Genomic DNA, 10105 nt, shown 5'->3' with positions numbered 1-10105 from the left:
ACCTTTAGGATGTTTCAGATGCTTTACTGTGTTTGGAGACTAGGAGACAAGCAGAAACAACCCTCCATGTAGAAGGGGACGAGGGTATTGAAACCAGGGGTGTTTGGGGGAACATAGGAAGGAAGCAAGGAGCAAGGCTCTGGGTCACAGAATGTCTCGGGTCCACACGCAAGACTCCTATCAAGGGGAAAAAGCATTGCCTCCTCTCATTGCCTCTTCTAGACCTTGGATTTTCAGTTTGCACCATGAGGAAGGCAATGCTCTGTGCTGCGAGCAGAGCGGGAGCTGGACTCCTCCCTTCCAGAAGCGTGCCTGCAAACGCAATCTGCCCCTGGCTTGAGTTCTTGCCTTACACCTGTCCCTTCACAAGTGGCTTTTGCAGGTGCTGTGTCATTGCTGGACTAAAGCAGGTGAGCTGGGGCGGATGCCCAGTGCCGCGCACTTGTTCTAGAGCTTTGTCTTCTCTGCATCCCCTCCAGCCAAGCACATAAGGTGCTTCCACCATTCTACCTATTTACTCTTTCCCTCGCCAGCCGCCCCCCCACATCTGTCCCCAGTGCCAGGTCCCAGAGAACCTCAGGAAGCCCTGGAGAAACCGGCCAGCATCTGAAAACGGAGCACTTCGGAAACCCGGAGCGACACCCATTTGGAGTCCCTGCACATGGCTGATGCGGACCGTGGACCAGCCTCCTGTTTCCAGCCTGCCTGTTTCACCTTCCCCTTCATCTCTTTCAGACCCAGGTTCTCCTCGATGCCCAGACCCAACTTCACTGCTGTGACACAGTTCACCTTTGAAGGCTTTTCCATTTTTGGCTGGCAGTACAGACTCATCCTCTTCGTGGTCTTTCTGGTCTTGTACCTGTTGACCCTTGCCAGCAACGCCCTCATCCTGACGGTCATCCGCCTCAACCCAACTTCACACACCCATGTACTTCTTCCTGAGCGTCCTGTCCGTTTCTGAGACCTGTTACACCGTGGCCATCATCCCCCGGATGCTGTCCAGTCTCCTGAGCCCCCAACAACCCATCGCTGCCCAAGGCTGTGCCACTCAGCTCTTCTTCTATCTCACCTTCGGCATCAACAACTGCTTCCTGCTCACGGCCATGGGGTACGACCGCTACGTGGCCATCTGCAACCCCCTACGGTACTCGGTCATCATGGGCAAAAGGACCTGTATACAGCTGGCAAGCGGATCCTGGAGCATTGGCCTGAGCACAGCCATCACGCAGGTGTCTTCTGTGTTCAGCCTGCCCTTCTGCGACTCCAACATCATCTCCCACTTCTTCTGTGACATCCGGCCCCTAATGAAGCTGGCCTGTGCTGACACCACCATCAAAGAACTTGTCACTTTGCTCATCAGTCTGTGCGTCCTTGTTCTGCCCATGGTGCTGGTCTTCATCTCCTACGTCCTGATTGTCTCCACCATCCTCAAGATGGCATCCGCGGACGGCCGGAAGAAGGCCTTCGCCACCTGCGCCTCCCACGTCACGGTGGTCGTCGTGCACTATGGCTGCACCTCCTTCATCTACCTAAAACCCAAATCCCAAAATTCCCTGCAGGACAGACTCATCTCCGTGACCTACACGGTCATCACCCCCCTGCTGAACCCTGTTGTGTACAGTCTGAGGAACAAGGAGGTCAAGGAGGCCCTGCTCAGAGCTTTAGGCAAAAAGCCTCTCTCTCAGTTTTAGGGAGACTGACCAGCACCGAAGAGTTTGCCGAGGGAGCGCAGGGAGGGAGCCAGTCAGCTAAGAGGCACCAGGTACCTGGTCTGGGTGGCACCTGGGAAGGAGGGGATAAAGTAAAACAAGGAAGGAAAAGATTAATAAGAGATGGAGGGATGTCCTAAGACCAACAGATGGGCTTACGAGGCTGGATGAAAAGCAAGTGAGAGAGAGAATATTCAGGAGCTGTACTCTCAGGTTAGACCTTGCTCCTGTTCCCCTTGGCATAAGGGACTGGGAGCTAGTAGTGAGGATGGAAGAATATATAGTATCTATCACAGGAATTTACGGACTCGGAACCTGGCCTCAGCATGAAAATCGGGAGCACTGAAATAACAAGTTCTCCGTTATTTACACGTAACACCTTCTAGGCTATATTTCATAGGACAATAAAAAAAATTCACTCCATTCATTTACCTTGTAACTACTCCTACCGGCGTGGACCCGACGGCTACGTCAGACACGGGATCTGAGAGCCAGTTGACAAACTGGTTGAGAAGCGTAAGGCAAAACCCATAAAAACAGCTTCCTGGATATTGAGGGCTGCGGAAGAGCCCCCCTCTTTCACATCCCATCACCCCTCGTCCCCAGACACCTGGGTGATTTAACGTACTCTGCGTCTGCTCTGCCCGTGTCCTCTGTGGGCTGGCATCCCCACCCCAGCTGACGCAGATAGGGCGTGCAGACTGCTCCTAGCCGCCCCCCACCTCCACTCTGAACAATCACCCCTGGCTGAAAGGAGGCTCTCTCAGGGGGGACCCTTACCCCAGTCCCACCCAGGAGGTACAAAAGGCCACCCACCTTGCCTCAAGGTGGGACTAACTCTAGTCTTCTGTCAGATCAGGCTGCAGGGAGACTGTGACCGAGACCACATCCTGGCTGAGCTCCGCCCTGACCCACCTGCTTCCCTCACTCCATTTTCTGAGTGTAGGGCCCTCCATCCCCTGCATGGGGGTGGGTGTGGGCTCTGCTTCAGGTCACCTGACCTAGTCAGCGGTACCCCTATCTGTCGGGCAATCACTCAGGTCCATAGCTTGGGCAGTGTCCCTACATCTGCGGCACTTAGGACAGTGCCTGGTACAGAGCCGCTGCTCAGGAGTGACGAACAGGAGGAAGGAAAGAAAGACACAGCTATGAGCTGCTAAGATACAACCCACATCCGCAGACAGCTCTCTTCTCCCTCTTTCCCTTTTACTACTAGATGACTTTCAGGCTGTTTGTCCCCACTTGTGACAGCCCTTTTGGTACATTTATTGAATGCATCCTAGACAGCCAGCATTAAAGCACTTTATTCATTTAATCCTCACTATTAATCTAGGAAGTAAGTATTTTATTAAACTTATTTTACAGATGAGAAACCCAAAGCCTGAAAAGATTAACTAAATTCCTTAAGGCCATAGAGCTAGTGTGTGGACCATAATCAGCACCCAAAACAGGCAGTCCAACCCCAGAGTCCGTAGTTGCAGTATGGGCTCGTGACGATTTTTAACCAGCTCTGCTCCTTTAGAATAACTGTAGAAGGAGCTCCGTACACTGCGGATTTCACATAGTTCAAATCCTGCTAGAATTGGGTCTTGGAAATCAGTCTGGAAGCTCAGAAATTACATACTGTAACACACTTTTCCCTTGAAAACCTTAGTGCATCCTTTCCCCACTCAGCACAGCCCTAAAGATGGGAAGAGTATAAAGCAGGCCAAAGACCACGGGGGGGGGAGATGGGTGACAGGGCTCATGACCATCAGATTACTAACCCTGTGCCCATCCCCTTCTCCACCCTCATGACCGGAGGTAGGAGATACTCATGCAGCAATATCATAGTTGGACCACAGGTTTTGGGGCCAGAGAGGCACATGTCCCAAACCTAGGTCTGCCATTACAAGTACGTGTTCTAGGAAAGTGACTTAACCTCACTGGTCTTCCTTTCCTATCCGTGCATTGGGGCCAGCAAGATCAACCTTCCAAGGCTATTGGGAGGACCCGAAAATCTCAAGGGCATAACATTTCCTGGCTCATGCGAAGCAGTTGAGCTGTTAGCCCCTCCTCTGCTCCGCACCCCCACCAAACACTGCTTTCGGTCACCATAATACGGACACACACCCCGCTTTGACAACTGAGTTCTCATTCACAGAATCACTTCCCTCTTCCTGGGAGGGACTTGGTAATGGGCACTCCCCCCTCATCCTTTCCCCCCAGTAGTCTCTGATCCCATAGCTCAGTACACGAAACCTATTCTCCCAGGGTTTTGCAAGAATCACTTCCTGGCTACACCTGCCATGTGTTAATGGACCACTTCCATCCTCTGTCAGTTCCTACCCCAGACTCCCTTCCCCTGTGCTCTGCCCACTTGCTGGCCTGGCAGCCACTTCTCATGGTGTCACTCCCACTTCTCTCCCGGTTGCCTTGAGTCACTCCAAGAGTCTCAGGATTCATGGGTACAATCTTCAGATGGAGGCCAAATATGCACTAACAACTACTTCTGTACCATAATACATTTGAAAGCACCAGTTACTAAACTCATAGAAAAAAATAAATCCTGAAAAAGAACTATCTATAGATACAAACAGTACAGCTATATTGACTATTATCAAGCTGGAGATCCATAAATATTTTAAAATTAAAAAGAAATTTTCACATGTACAAAGCTAGAGACCCCAGCTCCGGATGAGGATAAGATTGGGGTGAGAGAGAAGATATAACCTCACTGCTATGGATTGAATCAGGTCCCCCAAATCCAAATGTTGAAGCCCTCTCCGCAAGGTGGTGGTATTTGGAGATGGAGCCTTTGGGAAATAGGTTTAGATAAGGTCATGACAGTGGGGTCATGATGGGACTGGGGCCCCTTAACAAGAGACACCAGAGAGTACTCTCTCTCCACCATATGAGGACAGAGAGAAACCAGCTCTCTGCAGTCCATAAAGCAAGCCCTCACCAGGAACCTAATCTTCTGGCATCCTGATCTAGGATTCTCAGCCTCCAGAACTGTGAGACATAACTGTCTGGTGGTTAACTGCCAGTTAAGCAACTGGGGTACGATATTCAGGAACAATGCTTACCTCAGCTAAATCTGCAGTGAGCCTTCCTCGGGGTTCTGAAACCCCCAAGACAATTCTAACTCCTCATTAGCAGGTCTAGACTAAATCCTAAATCAACGAGACCACGAAGGAGCCATGGTAAGAGCTACCGGAATCTGACCCCAGACAACGTGGTCTACAGAGCTGAGGGAGTTTACAGCAGGTGCTCCTGGCTGCCCCCCGCCCCGGCTGTGTCTCGGTAGCTACCCCACATGCTCATTTCTGTCTCACACTGAAGTCCATGGACGGTAGAGTGTACCCCTCACCACCTCTGATCTGTGAAATGAGGATACTGCAGACTTCAGAGGTAGCTACCCCACATGCTCATTTCTGTCTCACACTGAAGTCCATGGACGGTAGAGTATACCCCTCACCACCTCTGATCTGTGAAATGAGAATACTGCAGACTTCAGAGGTCATTTGAAGGACAGAGGCAAACATGTCTTAAAATGTTCCATAAGTATTACTTGATTCTGAAGCTCGACCTCTTGTTTTCACCAGGCACCACGTTTTTATACCCAAGTGCCCCATTTCCAAACTCTTCCTAATTTGTCCCAAAGCAAAGGCATCATGAAGCATTAGGCTCTTCGGTCCAACTTTCCTCCCTCCCTGGTGGGATCCCACAGCCACCAATCGCACTCGGTGGCTGACCATTCACAGCAGTCATTTTGGTCAACGTATCTCTTCCAATAGGAAGCAATGCCGATTTGCACATCCCAGAGTTGGCATGACCCAACCTGAGGAGAGCAGCTTATGAAATGACTGGGCCTCGCCTCTCCTTTGACCCACACTCTGTTACAAGGCCTACCACTTCACCTCAAGTGTCTCTCATGTGTGTCCCCCTTCCTGGACCACTGCCACCCCTCTAGATCAATTCCAATTGATCTCTGGCCTGCCCTGTGCCATCAGCCCCCTTGCTGCTCTACCCGCCTCTTCTCCTAACCCCAACTCCCTCCCACAGCTGCCCCATTGATCCTGCAGGGAGGCAAAGTCAGCAGACGGGCAGGAGGAAGGGGCAGAGCAGCTGGTGGTAAAAGCTAGGCATCCTTAAGGGCCAGTAACTAAGGGTCTCTGAAAGCCCTGACAGGAGTAAATCACTTGAGAGGCCCTTAGATGTGGTAAAATCTGACTACACTCAGACCTTTTGTAGCCTGGTCGTTAGCTACAGAACCTTCTCTGCTCAGCCCACGTCTAATCCAGGACCACCGCCTCCCTGTTCTGCTTACATACGGTATTCACGGCAGGTTACTGTCATCGTCTGTCACGAACTATGGGCGCTTCTCAAAGGCGGAAGCAGCATGGCCTCCACTTCCCAGTAAGCAGCCTGGGGCTGGGCCGTGCTTGGCTTGGGAAGAATGAACTGACACAGATAAGCATAGGTTAACGGAAGAACATTGCTAATAAGCAAGGGGTAAGTTAACCCATGGGAAGTCTTTGGGGAAACTAAATTTGGCCTTAGGTCTCAACAGACTAGAAGTTTGCCAAATGGAGAAAGGGGTTCGTTCTAGGTAAAGACAGAGTATTCAGGGCTCATCTGTTTCCTGACCCTGAGAGAGGGTCCTCAGATCCAAAGAGACTGATTCCTGCTTCCAAATACCGGGAGGCAGAAAGGTAGCATGAACTGCCCCAGCCAAGCCAGGGCCATAGTGGACTACTTTCATTCCAGAGAGAAAACCAGATTCTTAAGGTGAGCAGGGGCCTAAGCTTCCCGAGACGCAAACTGATATGGCTCCAAGCTTGAGTTTCCTGTGTCTGTCAACTACGGATTTCCCAGGCGCATCTGTGAAAAACCACGATGTACTAACAGAGTCTAACAAGTTAAAATTCAACCAAATAAATCAGCTTTATCTAATGCTGTTTTTACTTGAAGCAAAAACGTGCCCCAAGTTCCCAAACTGCTAACCCTGGGACAGGGTAAATGAGCCCCTCACATAATGAGGCCCCAGGTGCCTACTGTTTGCATCCTCCCAGCCCCGGGATGGGGGGAGGGGATGGGACTCTGGGGATATCTTCAGGGCGGAAGCCCCAGGAGCCCTACTGGCTGCTCCTGGGGGAGACTTTTCTCTGGCTATGAAGACTTCGGAGGCTGCATCGGGAATGCCTGCAGCACCCCAGCTACCCCCATTCCTGCTAAGCGTGTGTGTCTGCTGCCTGCTCAGCCGCCCCCGTGACGGGCCCTCCCTCTTGGTCCCCCTGCTCCTCCCCGCACCTGTTCACCGTGGCCGCCTCCAGCCGGCACGCCTGTTGCGCTCAGCACCAGGCAGACAGATGTAAGGACTCCGCAGAAGGGGAAATGAAAGGGGGCTTATTGCCTGCGGGCTGGCTTTCAATTATTGTAGTGTCACAGCTTTTATCACCATCTTGGTAAGGTTGTGCACGCTCTTCGTTCCCTGGGTTTCCGTGGAAGAATTAGAGGCTCCCAAAGGTAGAGGATGCCAGCCATGCCAGAGCAGCCATCCTACCGCCTCATGACAGACAGACGTCAGCCAGCTCAGAGGTCACTCTAGTCCAGGGGTTCTCCGGAGAAACCCTACTGGCTATCTGGAACAGGACAATTCTTCCTCAGGTGGGATGGTCGCATGGAGGGCAGGACACGAGGTGACATTAGCTGTCGGCAGCCCCCGTGTCCATCATTAGAACAGTCAGGAGCTGGGACCCAGGGGTCAGGCCTCCCCATGGCTGGACCACTGCCTAGTCTCTGCCCAGAGGCCTCACAGAAGATCAGTGTCTTTAGCCACATATTTGGGTGTCAAATGCTTTTCTTCAGAAATTTCTTCCGTTGCAGCTTCACACTAAGTGTTTTTAGTGTAAATGATTGACAGCTGGTAGCCAACGTTTTTTAATTTTTATAAACTTGGAGGTCTCCATGCCTACTAACCTTCATCACTGATGATTTACTTTATGTAAAAGTCTTTCTGAATATGCATAAGCAAATCAGAATATAATTTAAGTACCCTACAGGAACTTACTGTCTAATGGGACAAAAATGTGAAATATTACATAAGTTGGACGGAGCCCATCCTTCAACACAGTGATGTATCTTTAGTCTATCTTTAGTCTAACTCTTTTTCATATTCAGGGTGTGCTTTAGCTTCAGGTGAGAGACCTGAATTGGCCACAGCTTCCCTGGCACAACTATTTACCTCTGCAGAGGGTGTATGCCTACTACGTTGTGTCAGCTATAAATTCACCTTTTCGCTTAGGGATGGCGAAGCTGAAACAAGGTTTACCATGTAGCGTGAGCCTGTGCCGCGAGCCGGCGGCAGCCTTCCGTCGTGCAGACGGCAGCGGGCAGGGGACAGCGGTCGGTTAAGACCTGCCTTTTCTTCCTTGAAAACAAGATGCACCTTTCTGAGTCGGCTTTGCTTCTCCTTCCTAAACGATCAGCAAAGGTATGACTCAATCTTGAAAGGGGTGGGGAAGGTCTCCAGTCAATCCTTAAGTTGTTTTCAGTTCTCTAATTCAGCCATAATCCCAAGCCGGTGAGACAGGCAGACACAGATGTAAAGTCGCGGGGCGGCCCCGGCGGGGGGACGACCTTCCAGGTCCACCTGACAGCATTGCGGCCCCACAGGCGTTGATGTGCCGATGCCCGCCTTGGTCCCTGAGGAACAGGGAAGGGTGTAAACAAGGGAAGAAAAGGAGAAAGGGCATTCCAGATGTCAAGGAGGAAGAGTAGGCTGAAGTGGGAATGTATGTAGGTCTGTTGTGGGAATATGACCAAAACAATAAATTAAAAAGGAATCTGGGATGCATAGGAAATGGTGATAGATGGTCACAGAGTAAAAGCATTTTAAATAAACCCAGAGATAAGTTTTAATGCACTGGGAAATGTATCCCTAGGTTTGCAGCTGAGAACGAAGTTCAATTTCAGAAATGTGCTTCGACAGCCTTGCTGAAATGACACACCGTCTCTCCGTCCACATTTCAGGTTTAGCGGCCACTCAACGGAGAGAGAGAACTGTACTCTCATCACTGAGTTGGTTTTCCAGGGTTTCTCCAGCTTCTGTGAGCACCAGCTCACCCTGTTTGTCGTGTTCCTTGCGCTGTACGCCTTCACCCTGGCTGGCAACGTCGTCATCGTGACCATCATTAGTGTTGACCGTCACCTTCACATGCCCATGTACTTCTTCCTGAGCATGCTGTCCGCTTCAGAGACCACATACACGCTGGTCATTATACCCAAGATGCTCTGTAACCTCCTGGGCCTGAGCCGGCCCATCTCCTTGGCTGGCTGCGCCACCCAGATGTTCTTCTTCCTCACCTTGGCCATCAACAACTGCTTCCTGCTCACGGCCATGGGCTACGACCGCTATGTGGCCATCTGCAACCCCTTGAGATACACAGTCCTCATGAACAAGACGGTGTGCATCCAGTTGGTGGGGGGGGCCTGCAGCATTGGCCTAATCGTAGCCACGACACAGGTGCTGGCCGTGTTCAGGCTGCCCTTCTGTGCCACAAAGGTGGCCCACTTCTTCTGTGACATCCGACCCGTGATGAAGCTCTCCTGCGTGGACACCACGGCCAATGAGATCCTGACTGTCGTCATCAGTGTGCTGGTGATTCTGGTGCCCATGGGGCTGGTCTTCATCTCCTACATCCTCATCATCTCCACCATCCTCAAGATCCCCTCTGCCCAGGGCCGGAAGAAGGCCTTTGCCACCTGCGCCTCCCACCTCACGGTGGTCATAGTCCACTACGGCTGCGCCTCTGTTGCCTATCTCAAGCCCAAGTCCGAGAACAGCAGGGATCAGGATCAGCTGATCTCGGTGACCTACACGGTCATCACCCCCCTGCTGAACCCTGTGGTGTACACGCTGAGGAACAAGGAGGTCAAGAATGCCCTGCTCCGGGCCACTGGCAGGAAGCTCTCCTGACGAGATGGGGAGCGTTCTCCCGAGGTCTCAGCATCTCCACTCAGCAGGGTTAGCAGCAGAGCCATGTGCCGTGGACTCCCAGAGACCTGCCACACAAGGAGGCAGAACAGCAGCGGCATCCAGCTGTGAGTCTGAAAACTTCAAAGGCCCTGAACAAAGCACTAGGCCCCATTTTGTGGGTAAATAGACTAACAAAGGCAGGAATTGCCTGAAGAAAGGTCAGGAAATAGTGTGGGCCCAGGATTTTTCATTGACTTTTTGGTTTCTAATGAAGGCAACAGAGAGAAAAAGCAGAATCCACGGTATGCATTTTTTTCCCTACAATTCCTTCCTACTTAAGAACATGAGGATTTCTCAAACTCGACCCTATTAGGATCTGTTCATACATGATATGTCAAGTCATAAGTGACCCTGTGGATAGGGAGAGTGGCCA

At 51.4% G+C, this 10105-nt stretch overlaps 1 protein-coding gene across 1 annotated transcript; it reads left to right on the top strand.

Annotated features, from left to right (window-relative positions):
* Window positions 1-233: 233 nt before the first annotated feature.
* Window positions 234-9672, top strand: LOC100464115 (olfactory receptor 10J1). Its single transcript, XM_034667322.1, is given in 3 exon segments — window positions 234-909; window positions 911-1255; window positions 8745-9672. Coding segments are annotated over 3 exon segments (1521 nt in total). The 5' UTR covers window positions 234-661.
* The last annotated feature ends 433 nt before the right edge of the window (window positions 9673-10105 follow it).

This window comes from Ailuropoda melanoleuca, chromosome 8, assembly GCF_002007445.2.
Source record: "Ailuropoda melanoleuca isolate Jingjing chromosome 8, ASM200744v2, whole genome shotgun sequence".
NCBI lineage: Eukaryota > Metazoa > Chordata > Mammalia > Carnivora > Ursidae > Ailuropoda > Ailuropoda melanoleuca.
Note: the sequence above shows the minus strand (reverse complement) of the source record. Positions and strands in the feature narration are given on the sequence as shown.